At 38.4% G+C, this 22360-nt stretch overlaps 1 protein-coding gene across 4 annotated transcripts in view; it reads right to left on the reverse strand.

Annotated features, from left to right (window-relative positions):
• The window catches only part of MICU3 (mitochondrial calcium uptake family member 3), a 43629-nt gene that overhangs the window by 10166 nt on the left and 11103 nt on the right, over window positions 1-22360 (reverse strand). For 3 of the 4 annotated variants that reach the window (XM_083755796.1, XM_083755794.1, XM_083755797.1), the window contains exons 2-11: window positions 20593-20746; window positions 17989-18020; window positions 17083-17161; window positions 14525-14572; window positions 13107-13189; window positions 10439-10510; window positions 9715-9753; window positions 5593-5688; window positions 2831-2931; window positions 1126-1297 (exon numbers count right to left, since the gene is read on the reverse strand). In XM_083755796.1, coding sequence (XP_083611922.1) covers window positions 1126-1297; window positions 2831-2931; window positions 5593-5688; window positions 9715-9753; window positions 10439-10510; window positions 13107-13189; window positions 14525-14572; window positions 17083-17161; window positions 17989-18020; window positions 20593-20677 — 807 coding nt within the window. In that variant the 5' untranslated portion in view covers window positions 20678-20746. The remainder of the gene's footprint in view (window positions 1-1125; window positions 1298-2830; window positions 2932-5592; window positions 5689-9714; window positions 9754-10438; window positions 10511-13106; window positions 13190-14524; window positions 14573-17082; window positions 17162-17988; window positions 18021-20592; window positions 20747-22360) is intronic. The other variant, XM_083755795.1, reaches the window with a different exon arrangement.

The raw sequence follows: 22360 nt of genomic DNA on the forward strand, positions 1-22360 counted from the left end.
CATATTGGGACACGGTGGTCTCCAGTCCCAACTACAGTAAAATCTTTGATTTCTCCACTGAATTCTATCAGAAGCTGTAACTTTCATCATTTGGGGACTTATCTACATACCCTCAAACATTAGTCCAATGAAAATAGAGATGTTGACCCAGTCATTCTGAATGGCTTCCAACATTTTATATATAATAAAAAATTAAAGATTAAAAACTTCCCTATACTGGGCTGCCTTCAGGTGATTTCTCAAGGTTGTATAGTTTCTTATCTCATTGACTTGGGGGTTGCATAACTGCATACTCTCCAACATTTCCCCAATGAAAATAGGGATGTTCCAAGGAAAAATAGGACATTCTGGGATCAAATCAGAAACCAGGATAGCTTCTGTAAATCCCGAACTGTTCCTGGGAAATAGGGACAGTTGGAGGATCTGTATCTATATGAAGCAGGAAATGGGTCTTCCTACCATTTTTATATCTCTGTGCATCTTGCTTTGTATTTATCTTTCAGTTACTCATTTCCATTCTCCTTCCCATCTGGTTTTCAGTTTCTTTCCCTCTCAGTCAGTCAGCATTCCCTGGGTACTGTGCATGCTTAATCCTCATTGGGCTGTTTTAAGGGTTTCCTCCTTAGGGTTCCCTTGAGAATGCCAATACCTCCCTCTTGTGTGTAGTTGTTGATGTATGGTCTACATGAGCAATGGCACTCAAACAACTGGACTACAAATAGAATAAAGAAGAATTATGTTATAATTAGCCATTCTGAGATAGTATCAAAAGCCTGTGAAAGGTGTTGTGCAAAGTATTACTCCTTCCTGCCTATGTGACCAGGCACCATTCAGATGCAAAATGAACCCAGAATGTCCATGTCCAAAAACTCACAGAAAATGAATGGAACCTAAGTGGTTAACAGGACCTGCCCATATTCTCTCATTTTTCATTCTCCAAAACTATTTGACCTATTCCAGCCCACTCCTCCTTCCCACAAATCCCACCTGCTCAACAGCAGGTATCACATTTCAGCACATGTAACTGGAAGTGATTGACATTTTCAGGTAACTGTGCTTTCAATCAGGCTATGATTTTGTGTATGTGTGTGCGTGCAGATGTTTGGGTCTTTGCTGAAAGCTTACTTGCTCTTCTGGCATGCTGCAGCGTACGTTTTCCAGATAACTTGATGTGTTTTCCACATTTGTATATCTTAAAAGTATATGAGCAAAGTCTTCCTCACTGATGGTAGTCATCCCATTAGAGTATGAAAGAAATTCAATTTCAAGAACTTCAGTTTGGAGATTATCCATAAACCTGAATTATAAGAGGTATTGATTTAATAATCTTATAACTCCATATGTAGAACCCCGCCCCCTAATATTTCAAACATTCCAATTCATGCAAAATTAATAAACTTGCAATTTCAGTAACAGCTGATGGACTTCTTGGTTTGACCTGGTAAAGGAAATTTATCATTGGCAGATCTTTTCAGTACACACAAAAATATTGTGAAATATATAGAGGTGAATTTTGTGGGGCTAAAATGTGATGCAATGACAATAGAAAGATATTTTAATGCCTAGGGCTGCAAGCTACCAAAGTTACATGGTTTAGTATTGCACTCTATACATGTCTATTTAAAATGCAGTCCCATTATTTTAAAAAGGTCTTACTATTAGGTAAGTATATAGGATTGCAGCTTAACTCACATTGGTTTCAGTGTGTTTTAAGCTACCTAAATGTACAAAGGGTTTAAGCCAAGGAAAATAAACACGATGCAAAACTCATCAGAGCCAATCCACAGCTCTGAAAGTGCACATGGAGCTGCTGTGTGAACAGGCACGACAGCTTCACATGGAGGACAACAAAGAAGCATTCACAGAGCTGTCCATGTTAACTAAAGCCAATAGTGAAGCCCTTTTACAAGAAGAATTTTCCCTATCAGACCTTATAGCACATTGGAGTAATTATGGGGAAAGTAGAAGAAACACATTTCTCTACAATTGAGGTGGGGAACCTGTGGCCCTCTAGACTACAACTCATGTAATTCCTGACTAAATGGTCTTACTGGCTGGGGCTGATGGGAGTCGGAGCCCAACAAAACCTGAGGGTGGGTGGGTGGGGGACAGGTTCTCACTACTGTACCATAGATTTCAATGTCAGAGAGGCAAAGAGATGCTGTTCCTTTTAAGTTTAGAAAGTTACATTATTTCTAAAAGGCACAGAAGTACATGTTTAGCTACAGACAGAGGCTGATTATCTGTGAAGGTGGCTTCTCACCTGTCATCTATGTATAAACTTTGTGATCAATTGCAAAGCTCTATAGAGATCCAGTAAAGATAATTCTCAACATGGAATTCAGTGCATAAACAAAGGCTCTAATGCAATGGAACTATTGGATCATTCAGACCAAAAAATACAAAATAGATATAAACCAAAAAATCAGGATTTACCAGTGGCTGCAGAACTGATTCATATTCACTACAGAAAATAAGATACATTGTATTTTCATATTTTGATCTTCTAAATGGGGTACTAACGTATTTCTAAGTACTACAGAATGCTATGCAAAACACCATAAAGGTAACAAAAAGCTGTTTTTAGTTGCTGGGAATCACAAATGCTCCCTATAGGCATCTGGTTAGTCACTTTGAAAATACGATGCTGGACAAGATAGGCCTTTGGTGACTCTTCTCAGGTTCTAGGCTATGGAAGTTTTTTTAAAAATCAGAAAGTACCTTCTAAAAATATTTAAGGAAACAGACAATATTATTGGCATGTATGATTTCTAATATGACATATACAAAAGGATTTGTACATATTAAAAGTATTAAAAGTAAGGCTCACCTATAAAAATCTTCAAAGTTAAGCTCAGCCTTTCCTTTCTTACCAAAAAAGTGTACCAGCAGTGTAGTATCGGATAGCAAACCAGTGATATCATCTGCACGCTTAAAAACATATTGAGTATATTAATTGCTTAAAGTTGCAATAGATTTAGTAACAAAAATAAAATCCACAGAATTTTATCAATGCACTTTGCTTTAAAAAGATTGCTTCAAGATTAAATGCATCCATGCATCAAATACATATTAAAACCATTTGCAAGATCAGTTAGTAACGTTAGTCAGGTCATACTTCCCCACACAATATTTTACATTACATTTTAGCCTACCAAACTTAAAAAAGTGATATGGTATGATCAAATGTGTTAAATAAAACCAGGGACCTGGGTGAAATTAATCAGAATAGTGAAATAATATAGTGAAAATAAGTTAGCACATTTTAAAAATGATTATGATGATGGAAAGGTAACCATCATTGCAGACGTATTTCTCACCCATAGCTTTGTTAATGTCAAAAAAGTGAAGGGAATATTTTGCTGGAGAAAATAATAAGGCAGGCCTACCTCAGGAGCCTGTGGTTTTTTGTTTGATTTGTTTTTTTTGACAGTGATGTCATTTCTTTGCAAAAATCTGACCATGGGAAAAAAAAATCAAAGATTCTACTTCCTACGAGGAAAAACCTCAAGTGTGAACAGAGGAAGAGTGGAATTATAAGAAACTGTTCTATAGTTAAGAATATATATTCACACATTGAGATATTTTTAACCTACAGCTTCAGAAATTGTAATCTAATAGGAGTAGCAGGTCCTCAATATGAGACCTGACTAGCTGACTTTCAGATTCATATAGTACACAAACCAGATATATTTAAGCAGTATGAAGGATTGTGTATTTTCTTTTCTATTTCTGGACAGCATTATTAACCGTTGCATCTATTTTTTATTGCTTATTTATCAAAATACGGCCCTTCTGAAAATGCAAGCTTGGCCTACAGTACCAGCTCAAATAATCGGTTCCCAAAGACCTTGCAGCAAGGCTACACTTGATTCATAGAAATGACACTGACAGGTGACCATTATATCAATAGCTTCCAAAACCTCTGAGTACAGTTGGTCCTGAAATGGTGCAAATTCAATTTACAAGCACATGACAGATGCTCCCCAGGACTTGTATTCTCCAGGTCATCCCAGGTGACCAAGGCAATTGCTTTGAACTTAAAATTGAGTGGTTTTATAGGCATGTGAATGTACATGAGTTTAAGTTTTGTGGCAGCAGGATGGTCCACAATCTGAGTACATGGTAAAACAATTACATAACCTCTTTTCCATGAATTTTATATATTCATCATTATACTCAATACTCCACAAGTAAACCACCTATATCTACATGAAAATAATCATATGAATCAGTGGATGAGAAAGAAAGAATGGTTATAAAAGGGCTTAACATGGAGAATAATTTGTTGTGTATGAACTATATCCTAGGGTGGATATACAAAGACCAGAAAATTCTTTATTCTATGCAGCAGTACTCTATCAGGGTCTATGCACATACTGTATGAAACCCTTTAATTCTGACTTCCCAAATAAAATGTTTTTCCTCTTCAATTCCCATAGCCTCAAGTCAGCGCTTATTAATGCATTCATTCCTTTCATTGAAAGAAGTCTAAATGTCTCCTCTTCCTCAAATGTCTTCCTTGTCAGTCTCACATAAATATGAAAATTGCCTTTTGTCTAGCTGGGAGGTCTGTAGATGCACCAAACAGGGCTTAAACCCATCAGCAAGTAAGACACAGAGGTAATGCCAGATGAATTTTCAACTTGCAGTGGGGATTCTGTGCCTTCAATAGTTATGTAGAAAAGGGAATCTTGGCAGGCACAACCCCTCATGCAACAGTACAAACAATTGCCCATGCCTAATCCCAACTTCATGTCTACTAAAATTAGCTGTGCCTAAATAATCATAAATGGAAGCTATCCCAATGTACAATGGTTGTTACCAGGCAGAGCTGTTCCTTTAATCCACAGGTAGGCAACAAGCAGCTCCCAGTTTCATTTTATGTGGGCTCTCAATTTTTTATGATGCTGTCCCATTCCATCCTTACAGTGTTTTCTGCTTCCAGTTGGTTTCCTCTGTATTTTTCCTGGGTTTTTATAATTTCATCCCACTTTTGCTATGTAAGGAGCAGCATTCTAAGTTAGCTAATTTATAACACTTTTGTTTCTGGCTCCACATACAACCAGCATGTGTCTCTGACAGATTTACCCCAAGGGAATGTACCCTTCAATAGAGAAAGGTCGCCCACTTATGCTTTTATGAAACATAAATGTTTATCATCAGATGGTTCATTAAATGGAAAGCACAGAACCTATCTATACTTTTCAAATGTAAAAGACTAGTTCTTAAGATAGGCATACTTATAACTGTGAAGTATCTTTTCAAAATACAATATAATGCAATAAAATAAAAAGATATCCAATATTCCAAGAATGAAATAAAACCAATTATTTCACTGTTAGTAAACAAGAAATATGGCAGTTTAAAGTATGTGTCAAATGCATGTTTTTCTTATGCAACAAATATCACAAATGTAAATACCAAACAAAAACCATGGGGAAAACAAAAACAACAACTCCAAAGCAAGGAGGAGGTGTAATTAAAAAGTTTAAAATATTTAGAATATACACAATAAAATGGAATATGAAAAAGAAAAAGAAAAAGAAAAATGAAGAAAAGCTCATGGACCATACAGAGGTTTTGTTATACCTCTGCAAGGTCCGAAAAGAGTGCCTGGCTTGTGCTACGTCTCAGAGTATCCCAATAGCTTCTTGGAACCAGGTCCTCTCCTTCTGTTTTTAGCACCTGCAAAATTTTCAAGATGCATAGGTTTGGTGGGAAGGGGTAATAAAGTAATAAAAACCAAGAGCAGCTTATACACTTTTACATCTTTGCTAACTAATCTTAAAAAAAAAGAAAGCTCTATGTGATCACCTTCTCCATTTTTCCTGCACAAAGAAAAATACTGTATAACACATTGCTTATAATACATTGCCCTTTTCAAAGCAGCAGAGTCCCTGAGAACCACTTTCTTTATTCATGATGATGCAATCTTATTAGGTTGATATTGCCAACTTTAAAAAAAAAATTACGATATAGCTTTGCACATGGGACCAAACATAGTTTTGTACACATTTTAAAAAAGAATGATTCTCATGTGATAAGTTTTTTTCTTCTTCATGTGTCACTAGAATCTTAGACTTTTTTCATTCTATTTTAGGGGGGAAATGTGGGTCCATTCCAGAAAAAGGTTAGTTATGGTTCTCCATTGAAGTAAATGGGATTTCAGTCACGACTAATTTGTCTCACTGAACTCTTTCCTAATTGGAGCCTATGAACTCTCTCTTAATTGGAGAAAGTTTGTGAAGTACTACTCTTACTAGATTAAAAAGAAGTATGGGGAAGATCCCACCCAATTAAGAATTTTAAGTTCTATTTATTTCAATGGGAAATACTTAAGCACATGCTTAACTATCTCCTAATGAAATCAGAAGAATTTAGTGACATTTAATTTGGCTGGATTATGCTCGGAGTTTTGATCAGTAGCCAACATATATGAAAAGATAAAAAGAACACCCTCTCTATATATTATATAAATATTTCTAGCTACTTTAGATATTTTTCTTCAGGCAAGAAAGCTATCTTTAATTATATGTGAAGAAATAATGTTCTCATGTTGAATTTTCTGTAGTGACATGTTAGATGACACAGAGTGAAGCTTACAACGTGCATGTTTGTATACTATGTCATCCTTCTGAAAAGTACCAAAATTATCCAGATGACATTCTGATCCATAAGTATAGTCAGAAATAAGTACCATCAATTTTAACTAAAATTCCAAACACTTGTGCTTAGAAAAGTAGTGCTGGGACTCCAAACTTGCCAGCAATATTGCATGAAGCTTTGTGCTGAAATCCTGGACACAGTTATGTTTTGAGAGGCTGAAGAGGATGGAGTGGGGTAGACAGAGACTTGAAACAAAAATCTAGGAGCATACCAGGTATTTCCAAGACAAGTTCAGTACTCAGCTCATAGATCCTTCATGAGATAACAGCAAGAGGTGGGTGGGTGGATGGGTGGGAGTCCATGTTTGCTGCTATCACAGCTGTCAGTCCTGATCATCTTTAAGAGGTTAATGAAAGGGTATTTCTCTATACAAAATGATTTTGTGCTTGTGGTTTGGTTGGTTTCTAAAAAATGTTTCTTGTTATATTCAGGTGAGGGTATTGGCCATGGTGCTGTACTACAGCATCTCTTTCTTCCTCCTTTCCTATGGTTCAAAATGCAGAGGACATGCAGTAGAAAAACCACGCCATTAAAGATTTGGTATCTTTTCTTTTTTTCCAAGGGCCATCGTAGCTGTCATTTGAAAGCACTATAAATCGCAGCTCAGTCTTCCCCTGATGTGAATGGATGTGGCTTATACCTATAAATGCAGCATCCTTAAATGTTATAGTGACAAGATGGGGTAGCGTATCTAGAAAGGTGAGAAACACATACTATAAACAAGGAAGTGAAATAATTCACAGTAGGCAGAAGGAAAGATTTTCCATCCTACACTTTGCCTGTACTCACATTCCTTGCATGTCTCTGTGTTTGCTGTTGGGTCCCTTTGAGAGCTGTCTCCATGGAGATAGTTCTCAGCAGCTGCTGCAATACGAATATTTCAAGGTGGGAAATCCCTCACTTTAGCTGGGTTACTTCAGCAGCAGGTGTGTATCACCTCCATGGAGACAGCTGTCAGTGGGAGATACTGATGGATGACATTACTGTAAAATCCACCTTATTCTAGGATTTCCTGACTTGAGTAGGATTGTTCAGGTGACGGTGAAGATAGGTCTCACTGGAGATTGTCCTGTGAGTCCATGGAGGCAGCTCTTAGAAGCACACAGCACCAGGTGTTGACATCTACTTAAGCCTGATTTCCTGGTGACTATGGTTGCTCGATAGGCAACAGGTTCCTGTGACACCAGCGGTACTGATGGAATGAACTACAGGACACATTACAGTGGTGTAATCTGAACTTGCCAGTAAAAACTATCCTCTGTTGGGAAGTAGGGGCTCACCAGAACCCAAGAGCTGCTTGGTCATATAATCTATTTAACATAATATTCTGTTTTCTTGTAGTGGTTCTGTCAGATTCAATAGCAAAATTCAGAAGTAGACACAGTGAAGCAGTTCAAGGTGACTTGTGATTATGCTGCTGATGTTTGTACCTAAAACCATTTACATTAAATATACAGGGTGATTCATAATGAAGTATAGAGTTTCCAGATGCTGTAAGACGGTAACAGGCGACAACACGGACCACAACTGCGAACCGTGAGGTAGATGTACTTATAAAGTTTGTGTTCTGCTACTGAGGGAACTGACATAGGCAATAACGCACGTGTCATGTGACCAGTCAGGCAAAATGGCTGTGTGTACAGTGGAGAAGGCCTTTTTGTGTTCTTGAATTGAGCAAAACAGAATCTGTAACTGTTGCATTTTCTGAGATTCAGAAAAAAACCTCCAAGCAGAAAATGTATCTATGATTGGCATAATTTTTTTTGAAACTACGGGCTGTTTGTGAAAACTTAGAAGTCCTGGATGACTGTGTATCGGAAGAAGTCGCCGATAGTTGCGAGACAAATACTCATTGCCATAATCCTCATCATGGGATTCTCAGGCAAATATATTGTGTGAACAGTGAAACAAGGAAAACTGTATCCAATTCTGGGGTACCATTCCTAAAATGTATTTGCTTGAAAAGCCCAATCCAGGAATAATTCTGTGAGATGAAATGTATGTGTGTGCATGTGTGCATATACTGTAAAAATACTAGCTAACTAGCCTGATACTTGATGTTATCTGCTGTATTCAATACCAAGGATGTTAGTATTTTTACATTATACATGCTTCATCTGCATAAAAGATTATACTAAAGCCATTAGCTGTGACATTTTCAGTTCAACCAGTCATGAGGCACATGCAGTGCATGCGAAAACATACACCAAGGCCATGCACCAGAGAAGTAACTCACAATATGAAAGAAAGAGGGGGGGACAGAAGCAAGTTCCTGCATTTTTTCTTGTAACTTAATCAAACTTGTCAGGCAGAATGGTTCCTCCTCCTTCCCTGCATGCTGCTGCTAAAGGGCTCCCAACCCCTCTAGAACCAATTTCAGGGAATGTACAAGGTAGGAAAGGGGAAATCCCTGTTGCAGAAGCCCTTGCACAGTTATTCATTAGTTGAATCCTGTCCCTAGTACTAAAATCCTATCAAAATAACCTCACCTACCCTAAATGGTATGGTGAGCTCAACAAAAAAAGGAAAATCTATTATCTAGTGTGAGGATTAAAGCTTGCATTTGGGGAACAGTTAGAGAGTCTCATCTACCAGGGATTTGAAAAATGAAGAACCTATTGAGGCAGTGATCCCTCGTGCTTCTACTTTGTCTATATGCTATATAAAAAAATGGCCAAGTATTTCTTCAGTATAAAATTGATGGCTTACAAATGAAAGATCCTGCCCACCCCTCTAAAAGTTCTGCAGCAGTGAAATAACAAATAACTGTTACACCTTCTACCAGCTTCCTCCACCAACCCCTTCACTGATCCTCCTTCCAGATCAGCTATAGAGTAAAACTGGAGTCCTCTTGGTGAGGGTGCCAGTAAAAAGTCACAGCTGCATCCTCTCCTGTTACTTAAGGCTTCCACCCAGGCAACCTTAAAACAGTTTCTTATCAACACTGAACATTTTGGTTTTAACACTGTGCGTCATTTCTTGTAGTGAATGCTGATTTCACATAGATTTAATACTTCAGAAGTATAATACATTTTGAGTACATACAGCATTAGTAGAACTGTGGTATCCATAAAGCTGGAGATGCTGATATAGTAAAGAAGAGTGAAATGAAGAGTTGCATTTCAAAATGAAGCCAGGATAAAAAGAAAAGATAACAGTAGGTTAGGGCATAACAACTTCAATTGTACTTGTTATGAAATACAGTTTTACTTAAAGATAAGTCTTTGTTTAAAATTAAACAAGTTCAACAATATTTTTAAAATTAAAATGTTCTTAAGATTTTTAAAAAGCAGGTCATCAAAACAAACTATTGTCACCACAGCAATAGGATTATCAAAAATGAAGGACTGAACAGAGTTTCACCCACAACAGAATTCCAACAGAAACAAGGATTCCAACAGGGCAGAAGCATTGCTGTAGTAAGCCTGGTTTTCTGTAGGAACCACTTTCTGGCTGGGTCTGCAGCTGCTCTAGAAATAGCAAACCACAGATCACTGCCACAGCTAGCAGAATGGAACCCAGTGGTTCTGCCCATTCTTATGAACGACTTTACATTTCTTTGATTGGGATACCAGTACTCCTGCCTCTCTCTAAATGTCTCACTTTCAGTTTCAGAGAATGAAGCTATATGTTCATCATAATAGAAAATATGTACTTGTGATTATTACTGTAAACTTAACATTCTCTGTGCAGTATTTGAGATAATAGAGCACCAATAATCATGCAAAGAAAACCAGAAAGTCCACAGGTTTCTTTCATCAACACTTACCAGCATAGCACGTTTCTCTTCATCTCCTCTTCTTTCTTTCTTTTCATTTTTCTTTCTGAATATGTCTTGCAGCTGCAAAAAAAGCCAATTGTATTCCCTATAGTCGTTCCTCTGTCTTAGGATATTTACAGACATAAAGCCATCACACACTAATGCCTCAAGGAACTATCTAACAAAAGTTACATGCAGTGAGGCCTATCTGCAACTAACTTTTGTTGGATTGTACCCTTAATATTTAAACTTATTTTTAACAAACACAATGGAGTTTTTAATACACATTTTCTCCTCCTGAGTCCCACCTTCACCTCTAGGTAGAAGCAAGTGCAATGCTGTGGCGTATGTGCCAATTGACACAAACTTATCCCACTCTCGCTGTGTGCTGTCTGTGCAATTGTAAATGTAGGAAAGACACCATAAAAACCAATGGAGAGATATTGAGCAACAGATACAATTTAAGTACTCAGAAACAGAGCTGAAAGTTCTGCAGTGGATTTTGTTATCAGCAGGCAACTAGACTAACATGATCTATAGCTCCTTACATATTGGACTGATAGGCACCTATCTCCAATAATAAAGCTACTTGAATGTGCCCACTACAGCACGGTTCACCAGTCCAATCCAATCCAATCTTATCCTATCCTAGCCTCCATTGCAAATTGTGACTCCATGAAGAGATAATGAGCCATAGAGCCTATTCTAATGCTCAGAAAAAGAATATTGCTCCCCCTGGAATTTTACAACTTTAGAATGCAGGATGAAGTTTCATGTTTGATTGTTCCCTTCATCAAAAATTTCCCACATATAGAAAGCTATTACCTTAGGGAGAAGGATCTAGCCTAGACTTCTTCATGGCATATTAGTTTTCCAAGCACAGAGAATGTGGGAAGCCTTCAAACATGCAAAACCTCATCTGCATTCTGAAGTAGCACAGTCCCAGGAGACTATACAATATATTCTTTTTCTGAGCATTTGAAATACCTCAGATTGGCGTAAACTAAAAAGTAAGGTCAATCCATCATGAAATGGTAAGGAGAGTGTTGGTAATTGAAAAAGCAAAAAGATCTTTTTTAAAACCTCCAATTCATGCTTTGATTTCCTCTACACCAGATACGGGGAGGAAGATCTTGTTGCACTCATCAATAAGGCTCATTTGATCTTCTGGAAATGAACCTTTTGTGCAGAAGAAGTGCTACAGGATACCAAAGAGTACGACAGTGAACATGAATTAATCTGAGAGCACTTTTCATAGGAACATTGTCTGAAACAAAATAATGGGATTGACTGTTGAAAGCAGAAAGGACAAAACAACATCTCTTGTATCAAGGGAACAAAATCCCTCTGTTCTCTGACCTCAAACCTATGACATAAGCAAACAGGATTTTTTAAATAAAAAAAAGTCTGTAAAGCGTTTGATGACTTAGTTTGGATAATTTTTGGTGTGGTGTTGTATACAGGAAAAACTGGGTGTTATAAGCTCTTCCTTGTCACGTTTCATGTTCTTTATGCAATGGGACCTAATAAAGGGCAGCACCATTGCCTTAATTAGACTGGTTTTATTTACATGAGAACTCACTAAAGAGTCTGCTTGGCCTTTCAGTAACTCTTAGTATTACAGATGAATGTTAAAATAGCAGCTTGAGGGCATATTAAACATCCAGCTTTTCTTTAGAATAGATGTTAAAGATTTTTGCCCATTCATACTTTAATATTTTATTTTTTTAGTAAAATCTTTTCTAACACTGATGGTAGTGTGGTTCTTGCTCTGAAAGGTTGGTCACAATTCACAAGGCTTATACCATAGAACAGGTGTAGGGAATCTGTAGTCCGCCATATGTTGCTGAACTACAACCTCTCACCAGCTTCAGCAAGCATGGCCAATGGACAGGGATGATGAGAGTTCTAACAACATCTGGAGGGTCAAAGATTACCCAAATCTGCCATGGAGTTTTTTTAAAAAAAGTTTTCATTTGTTGTCATCATATTGCATAACCAACTCATGAAACAACAGCACAGTGTCATTTCTCCCTTACTAACTGATATTAAAATACCCATGCATGTAATGATCAATGACCCCTTCTTTCTATCTCCAAATTGGCACATCTCCAAACTGTTACCATGGATTGTAGCTTAACTAGGTGGTACCCACCATGTAGTTATCCAATCAGTGAAAAACAGGAGAAAATTCTCATTTTCATTTCTCTCTTTCTACCTTCTTGCTTGTTTTTCAGTCTCAAATGTTTCTCTTTTCACCCACATTTCCCAACTCTCTCCCTACTCCACCACACACTTCACCTCCTCTGCGAAGCATGTGCTGTTTGCTTTATCACCACAATCACAAGAGTGTACCATGCACATGGTTGCTAGGTAACCACCCACATGGTTCCTTAGTGCCACCTTTTCATAGTGGGGCCACATACTGTAGCTGGAGTATCCAACTGGGATACTCCAGTGAGTAACTGGGAAATAAGTTGTTGTAGAGTGTACGTGCTTTGAGGGTGGGATACAAAGGCCTCTTCAGACAATCTAGTTGCTGACTCTTGAATCAGAGGGATTTCCCCCGATTTACAATTTCACAACTTTTACTTAAAAGTTTTTTGCTACAGCATACATAAATACAACAAACACACACTTAAGAACCTGGTAAAAGGGCAATGTATAATATACGTACCACCAAAAACTCTTTTTTGTCCACCATCTCATTTCCATCTGTATCAAACATGTTGAAAGCTATTCTAAAACCAGCATGTGGCTCTGCCAAAGGCAAAAAAGAGGGGAAAGGTGTAACAGAGTCAAGCAATTTAAAAGGATACACCTGGGGTGATGAGATGCAGAGAGGGTTCAGCTCACCTCACTTCTGCTGTTAAAATCAGACTGCCTAAATTCAGACATAAACCCACCCACCGCTACACGACTGTGACAATTTTGTGTTTAAACATACATAATGTTTGGTCTCTACTTTGACCCATAGCTGTGGGCCAGTTCCAGGCAGCATGGCAACAAGGCCATGTACAGTGGTACCACGGGTTAAGTACTTAATTCGTTCCGGAGGTCCGTTCTTACCCTGAAACTGTTCTTAACCTGAAGCACCACTTTAGCTAATGGGGCCTCCTGCTGCTGCCGCGCTGCCAGAGCACGATTTCTGTTCTCATCCTGAAGCAAAGTTCTTAACCCAAGGTACTATTTCTGGGTTAGCGGAGTCTGTAACCTGAAGTGTATGTTACCTGAAGCATATGTAACCCAAGGTACCACTGTAATCTGAAACCAACACCCCATCCCAACCACTTGAAAAGTATTGAGAGTCTTCACACACATGTAAGCTATGTCACTTTGTAGATTTGCCACTGCAGATCAGCTAAATGAAGTTCATGGACCACTTGTGGTCTATGGGTCACATTCTGGAAACCCCTGCTCAAATCATAAAGACCATATACCAACTTGGTGTTTTTTATCAGTTCTTGCAGCACTATTTCATGACAGGACCCTGGGCTGTTGTGCAGAGGAGGTGGAATCTTAGGTCTTCACATAATTCCTAGGAACCTCCATGGTAACATGCAATTTTGGAAAGCAGTTCACTAATGAGTTTTTGACAGCAGCACCCCATTCATTTAGATAGGGTGTGTATTGCATCAGTTTGAGGAGTGGGAATCTTTCAAACAAAAAATCCCACACATGTATTCTAAGGTGAAATGGGATTATCACATGGAAGATTGCATCAGAATGTACTGGAACCAACCCTTCAACTGGGATTGAAAGGAAGACGTTGAAACTTATTTTGGTATTGCCTCCTGCCAATAGAAGCCTGTTTCACTTCCACTGTGGTAACCGATTGAAATAGTAACAGACTTATTTATAAGAAGAATGAATATGGAAAAGAACATGTTCAAGTACTGCTTCCAGGACAGTGATTTAAGTTATCTTTTGTACTTTTGTATTGAATTATTCCAGTAATGTTTCATCATGGGCAGATAAGGGCAAATTGCAAATTATGAGTTTTTCCCTTCCACAAAAATATTGACTTATTTTAATGAGCATTAAATGGCATGAAATGTACAAATATAGGATATAAATTTTACTCTGAACACTTACTTGTTAAGATACATAAAAGAAACAGATATTCTGTGTAAGAAATCACACCTGAAAAGAGCAAGGCAACAAATCACTTAAATTATTCCTCCAGTCATAGATTAATAGCCACAGAGTAAATAATGGGGGTTTGTCCATATCATAGTCCCTTTCTATGGCAACTCTACAAACACACTGGAACTCCTTCATCTGCAAGAAGCCTCTCTTGGCTAATGAGTTATGCTAGATATATAACCATTTATTTAAGAACATAAGAAGAGCTCTAAACCTTCCCCCTCTGTTTCTCTGATGTACCTCTCCCGCCACAGAATTTTGCTTCTTTAGAAAAACATACAAATCAAATTTTAAAGTACACTATTCTGGCAAGTAAGTACTCAAAATGGGTTACATTGATTTGACTTCTGCCCAATCACATTTTTCTTCTTTATTAATGCCTTTGTCATAACTAATTTCAACACCTTACTACAAATACCTTTTATATAAATTACTCGGAAAGAAAGTGTGATAGGAATTTTATGGTTTTAGATATATGGCAACGTTCATAACCACATGTACATAGATCAGCACAGGAAAGCCAACCTGGAACCATTTTGATTCCTAAACTGAGCAAATGTTTCTCTGCATGGTCAAAATGGAAAAGTCTCCCCATTGTCTCTTTCCTCACAAATCCTGTCTTAAGGACACATTTAAGATACAAGGTGTGAGCCTGTGACCTGGCTCAGGAAATAAGTATTTTACCACTACAAAAGAATGGCCAGGCTCCCCAGGAAATCCAATCAAGTAACCTGCCAGACAGGAGATAAACAAGGACAAGAGAAAAACAACATTTAAATTTTTGTGATGTAGGTGGGATGTATCTGAGGGGTGGTCTTGGGTTGCACCCCTTCTGTGATGTATGCATAATGTTTCTGGGGGTGGTCTTGATCTAGAGGATGGGAATTTCAAGTCTTTATAAGCCCTTGCACAGCAATTTTGGGGGTCCTCTTCCTCTCCTGCGTGTGAGGGGAGCACCCTGTTGCAACAGATCAATAAAGATCAAGCTTACTAGCTGCTTTGCTTCTCAATATTCTCTGGTTGGCCTCTGTTATTTTCTCCTACCAATAGGGAACCTATGTAAGGACTCTATATGGGCTCTTGGATACCCCATAAGGGAAAAGGGCATATTTTTATTTACAACAAAAGCAACATGCTTGCCTAGATTCAAGTGTATTGAAACTTAACATACATTTCAGCTTAAAACAGCATGAACCACATGAACTTATTGCTTAACACTCCAAACCCTCAAAAGTGGATTGCAAAATCCAACAACTGTTAGAAAGTCTTTTTCTTTTACCTCCCATATGCTCACTGCCACAAAAATTAAAAAGTCAAAGTTGCACAACTAATCTAGCTTGCTCATTTAAGCCATCACACTTCTGGCATTTAATTTTTTTCACTGAAAGTCTCAGTCACCTAACGATTAATGATCTTTCCACATCATGCTGCTTCATCCTATTTATTCATTGCACCACAAACAATGTTGTTCACTCACCATTTGCCTGCAAAGGGCAGGGCTTACCCTGGCTAGATAGACCTGCCAAATTACCCAGAGTGCATGCACACACAAAGGCCCCCTGACTTTAAAATGTTCTATTTAAGTCACTTTACTGGAGACCAATGAATGAAAGCGGCTCTTGTGAAGTAGGTCAGGCAGACAAGAACACAGCTATCTAGGAAATCTTGAACACATTTCTGCTTTTTGTCAGTACTAGTATATTGCATCCTATAGACAGATAGTTCTGGATGACTGCTCTTGCTGTTCTGGGAGAGAGATTCTGGAAAAGCTGCAAGCAACAGAGATAAATCCTGTGGGCAAATTACAGCTCAGTCTGCTGAAGGCAGTACTATTCGTTTAGGTACAAGTTATTGAGGTGGCAATATAATCAGCACAAAACAGTAATAGCTAGTGTGAGGGAAGATCCTAAAAAGGTAAAGGGCAATCTAAGCCTTAAGGTAAATACTGTTGTGAGTTTGTGGGTGCCAAATTCCCCTGTGTTATGAGGTTGTAGGTGCCAGACACGGAATTCAGCCAATGGTAAAATATAAGCCAGGCCAGTTTCCTGATGAAGAAATCACCTGAAGTGATGGGCCATTAGGAAAACAAAAGGAAGGTGATGAGTCATTAGGAAAGTGAAAGAGAGGGGGCTCTGTGCCAGACAACAAATGAAAGGGGCCCCTCTCTCAATTCAAGAATCAGTTGTAGCACAAAGTGGGAATCTGAGGGCAGTGTCTGCTGTAATGTTACCTAGAGATTGTAAAACAAGATAAAAAGCCATGCCAGATTTCTGCTTGAATCAAAGGCTTCAGCAGCTATGGGAAAACAAGACCCTTTTTGGGATGTTGATGCTGTGACCCCCCCCCCCAATCATAGGCTCAGGCTGCATATATGTGTAAATAAACCACGTATCCTAAAGACTCTGCAGATTCTGCTGTGTTTCATTTTCAAAGGAAACACAAAGCCTGGGTAAGCACCTGAAACTCCTGGAATCTCACATTCTAATAAAACAAATATCCCTCTGTACCTTTCTCTTGGAGGTTACGAAAGAGTTTTGACGACCCTTTCCAAACTGGTGGAGTTTCTACAAGTATTTGATTCAATTCCTGTAAAACAGTAATTAAAAGAAAGTTGACTATCTATGTGATAAAATCCTCTACAAACCTACCTGAAAGTAAGTACCCTTGAACTCAATGGGACTTACCTCTGAGTAGATAGATTACACTGCAGAGAAGAAAGGTTGTGGCAAGAACTGGATTAAATCCCATGGTACAAGATATTGGAAAGTCTGGGTTACAACAGCATGCAAACATTTAATAAAGTAGAATGATGGAATGCAGATTACATATACAGTTGTATCTTGGTTCTCGAACGCTCCAGAGCTCGTATGTTTTGGCTCCCGAATGATCAAAAACCCGGAGTGTTCCGCTTTTGAAACATTCTTTTGGAAGCAGAATGTGGCTTCTGATTGGCTGCAGGAGCAGAAGTTGAACGTTTCGGAAGTCAAACAGACTTCCGGAACAGATTCTGTTCAACTTCCGAGGTACGACTGTAATAAAAATATGCAATAGATAACATTTCACTCATTCACATCAACAATATAAACTGGCTAGCATTATCATCTCCATAAACTGAAAATGAGAGAGCTGCTTGCCTAAGGTCAACAATCTGAGTTACATCTGAGCTGGGAATTGAAAGAAGAGCCCCCAGCTTTTGACTCTTCGTCACTATACCACACCAGTATTCACCCAATACTGAATACTTTAATGTCAATCTCTTCACACCTATGAGCTATTTATATAATTCAAGCAAAGGGAAGTGCTTCAGATATTCCTCTCAAAATATAAAGTAACTGTAGATAGTAAACACACATACAACAATTACACACATTGAGACAAATCCTAATTCTTTGTTGTGCAGAACTGAAGCTCACCTGTTTTGAAAGAGACTTCCATTTTCTTGTCCCTAAAATGAATACAGAAATAATTACTCACACAAAATATTCAATAGCACAAGAACACAGAAGCTGTCCTATCGATAGAGCAGATGGCTGTTCCATCTAGTTCTGCATTGTCTACACTGACAGGTGTTGGCTCGCCAAGGTTTCAGGCAAGAGTTTTCCTCAGTCCTACCTGAAGACATCAGGGATAGAATCCGGGACTGCATTGGCTGGTCAGATTATTACTGCAAAGCAAAATAGTGGTCATTTTTTAAAGCTGGTGCTAGGTCAGGGGTTGCTAACTTGTGACGCTCCTGATGTGTCCAGAGGAGGGCAACCAAAATGGTCAAAGGCCTGGAAACGATGCCTTATGAGGAACGGCTAAGGGAGCTGGGCATGTTTAGCCTGGAGAAGAGGAGGTTAAGGGGGGATATGATAGCCATGTTCAAATATATAAAAGGATGTCACATAGAGGAGGGAGAAAGGTTGTTTTCTGCTGCTCCAGAGAAGCGGACACGAAGCAATGGATCCAAACTACAAGAAAGAAGATTCCACCTAAACATTAGGAAGAACTTCCTGACAGTAAGAGCTGTTCGACAGTGGAATTTGCTGCCAAGGAGTGTGGTGGAGTCTCCTTCTTTGGAGGTCTTTAAGCAGAGGCTTGACAACCATATGTCAGGAGTGCTCTGATGGTGTTTCCTGCTTGGCAGGGGGTTGGACTCGATGGCCCTTGTGGTCTCTTCCAACTCTATGATTCTATGGTGTTGCTGAACTACAACTCCAATCATCTCTGATCATTGGTCATGCTGATTGGAGCAGATGGCAGTTAAAGTCCAACAGCAACATGGAGGCTCACAGGTTCCCCATCTCTACTAGAGAAGGTTTCAAAATCGCAGGAGATTTTATACCACCTGGTACTCATCCAGTTGCTATTATTTTTGTTTATATAAACCATTTTTAGACTGCTTTTTCAGCAACTCAAAACAACTAACAATTAATTTAGAAACACCAGCAGTAAAAGCAACAATCAAGCAAATGAAACCAGGTTATTAAATAAGCACAAAAACATTAACTCATCCAGGCAACCTTAAGAACTGCCTTCTCTAATATGACCATCCCAAGACCTGAAAACCTATTTGGAAGCCCTTGTTTGCGTCCTCATGCCTTCAATGGTGAGGTGGCAGGTGACATAATCACCCTTGCTGTTGTGATGCCTGATTGCATGACCCCAGACTGAGACCCCAAAGTCTGGCCGCAACTGCACCATTGGTAGCACTCCCCTTTGAAATGCCTTGACCAGGAAAGTTAGCCTGGAACTGTTTCTTGTCTTTTATTGCAATGTGTTGCTTTTATATTATGCTTACTTTATTATTATTATTATTATTAGTAGTAGTAGTAGTAATTCATAAGTTTGAGTTTCAACAGGCTGAACAGCAGAACAGAAATCAACCAAATATACAAAACAAAAAGCAACAAAATTCAAACCCCAATTGCTGAAAAGAAAGACATTTTACTTCCTATCCAGAATGCAAAAAAGAAAAAGTAGGTTTCCAAATATCCAAAAGCAAATGGTTTTAGGCTTCCAAATCTTAGGAATTATAACTACAAAGGCCCATACTGCCACTTTTCTCTTTCACTATGATGGAACACCAAGCAATGCTTGCTGACCTACGCTCAATTGGAGCATGAGCTAATATAGGGAAAAGCAGCCTTTCAGGTTTGTGGATCCCAGGCCATGTAAAGGCTTTAAAGGATTAAAATCAGCACTTTAAATTGAGCCCAGAAGCAGATAAGTTACCAGTCAATTCTTTAGTGTTAATAGTTTTTCTATACAAAAAAGTAAAAAAGAGTTATTACTGTTTAAATGACTTTTGCGACCTTACTCTTCCTTCAAATTGCTTCTCAAAGTCCACCTTTTCCACCCAGCCTTTGACTTATCCCTTTAATCCTCATTCCCTTCTTTAATCATATTCCTCCCTCCCTACTCTTGTCTCTTCTCTCCTACTTTTGGTTGCTTTCCCTATTGCTTATTTTAGATTTCAAGAACCCTAGGGAGAGGGTTCTGACTAGTTTTTCCCATGGAAAATGCATCATACAAACAATAACATCAGCTTAAAAGTATTTTGCATAGTGATTTTTAGTGTGCCTAAAAGGGACCATGAAACTAATATTATTTCTATTTTTAATTTTTACCCTTGATTTCACAAAGCTCAATGGTTTAAAGTTTCAAAATATCAGTACCAATATACAATTGTAAATACTTGGGATACCTAAAGTGAGCCCACACAAAAGGGAAGCTATACTTTAATCAAAAAAACTGGAAGACTGCATATGAACATTCAGTGTAGCAAACACATTGGTGGTGGATGCAGAGGAAATTGACTAAAACATCAAACAAAGGCAGTTATAGAAGCAGCACACACAGATAAATTTATCTATTTATTCACACATACCTAGATTGAGTGCCCAGGTGGTGAGGGTTGGCCTCTTACTAAAATGCTCGTCTAGCTCAATAAAGCTGTGGAGATTGCTCTGCAGAACTCATATTTGGAACAACTCAGAAACCACACCCAGTAAACAACAACAAACTATACTTACTCTTTGGTTCATCATTTGAAACAGACTGAATGAAGTCATATGGTGTCATAAAGAGCTGCCCTTCAAATTCTAAACTAGCAAACATGCGAAATCGCTGCTCCCGGGAAGTTGCATAAAGATCCAACTCTTGAAGATCTGGTCTGCTTTCTGTGCCCTTTTAAAAAGACAAAAGAAACCAAGAGAGTGTTAGCTGTTTTGTTAACAGAGATCCTAATGCTCTCCCCCACAGTTTAAACTGACTGACCTCCCTCTCACCTTCAATCCCACAACACAGTTGCTGTTTTTTTTAAATCATAGCCTATATATTTCCTTTTCTTAACTCCCACTTATAGTTTAAACCTACAGCTGAAAAAAATGTGAGTCATATGCATGTATTACTTTACTAAAAAAGCAGCATCTATTACAGAGGACATATCAACTATTATTCCCTATCATAATGGGTTTGTGGTTTGGTTTGGTTTGGTTTAGTACTGAGCTAAAAATGCCTCCTTCCTTTTCAAGGTCCAATTAATCTCCAGTAAAAGTGGGGAAATTATTATTTTTTGGTCTTTTTTTTTGGTGAGTAGGTGTGTGCGGGGGGGGGGCGGGAAGATAAATTTATCCTACTTTTAGTGGGGCTTATATATGATATAGGTATGAGTAGGAAGTAGGGTTCCAGCCTTTCTTTTCATAATAAAATTGTTTTGTTAGTTCAAGTGGTGGCAGAGTTAAATAGCCAGCATCAGCTGGTGGGATCCATCATTGAGTATAGTCCAAGAACCATGCCATGCCATAGCATTCTTTTCAGAAGCATTGTCAGCAATAAATAAGTACCGTATATATTTTAAAGGCTGTTTCCACTTCCCTGTTACTTATTGAAGCTCCACCACTGCTTGAAGCAGTGCCAAGACTGCAACCTGCTGACATCTAGCACGGTAAGCCATCCCATCCCTGGGAAATTAATGAGAACTTTCTCCCAACTCACGTAAGTAAGAAAAATAATTTCAGTGCTGTTTTCACCCTCCCTGGGCCTTAAAAGGTCTGTACCGTGTTGTATTTTAAGGGGTAGTGAGGAAACTTGCTAACAAATCGTGCTGCCTTGTTTTGGCCAGGCTTAATGGTTTAAATGGAACTAATCTCTTTCCCTCCATAAAGCAACTTGTAAAGCAGGGCAGAGAAAGAACTTGCCTCCCACCATGTATAAGTATTAGGGCTGCTATGAATGTGTGGTGTTCTGGAACAAAGATGGCAGAAGTGTGCCCAAGTCATGCAGATTCAAACGTTTTCACAAAAAATAATGGAAATCACACCTGACACACCATGCAATGAGATCCAGGAAAGGACAAAAGCACTGGTGAGGTAATGGGTAAGAGTCAATAAGGGTCCAGTTTCTATTCTTACTTTTGGAGATTATCTGATCCAAATCTCCTAGTAATTAGCGGCAAACCTCAAAAACTTTCATGAAAGCATATCCCTATCAAAAGATGTTAAGACTTTTGTTTACTAATCTTCTTGGCAATCTTACAGTGATGTTGTATCATGTTATAGCTCAGCACCTTTACAAAACTAGACACAGCCATTTCTTTCAAGCAAACCATCACAAATCTCTAATTAAAGCCATTTTCTTACAATTATGAAAAGTGGATTTTAGAGAGAATGTGTATTTCTATGTGAAATCTGGAAGCTAACTACAATGAATTATTTTGAAATTTACATCTTAAAACATAAACACTCAGAATAGGAAACACTTATGTAACCTGCCTTCTAGAAGAATTACCCTATGTATTCA

The sequence above is a fragment of the Podarcis gaigeae genome, assembly GCF_964106915.1.
Source record: "Podarcis gaigeae genome assembly, chromosome: 9".
Classification (NCBI taxonomy): Eukaryota; Metazoa; Chordata; class Lepidosauria; order Squamata; family Lacertidae; genus Podarcis; species Podarcis gaigeae.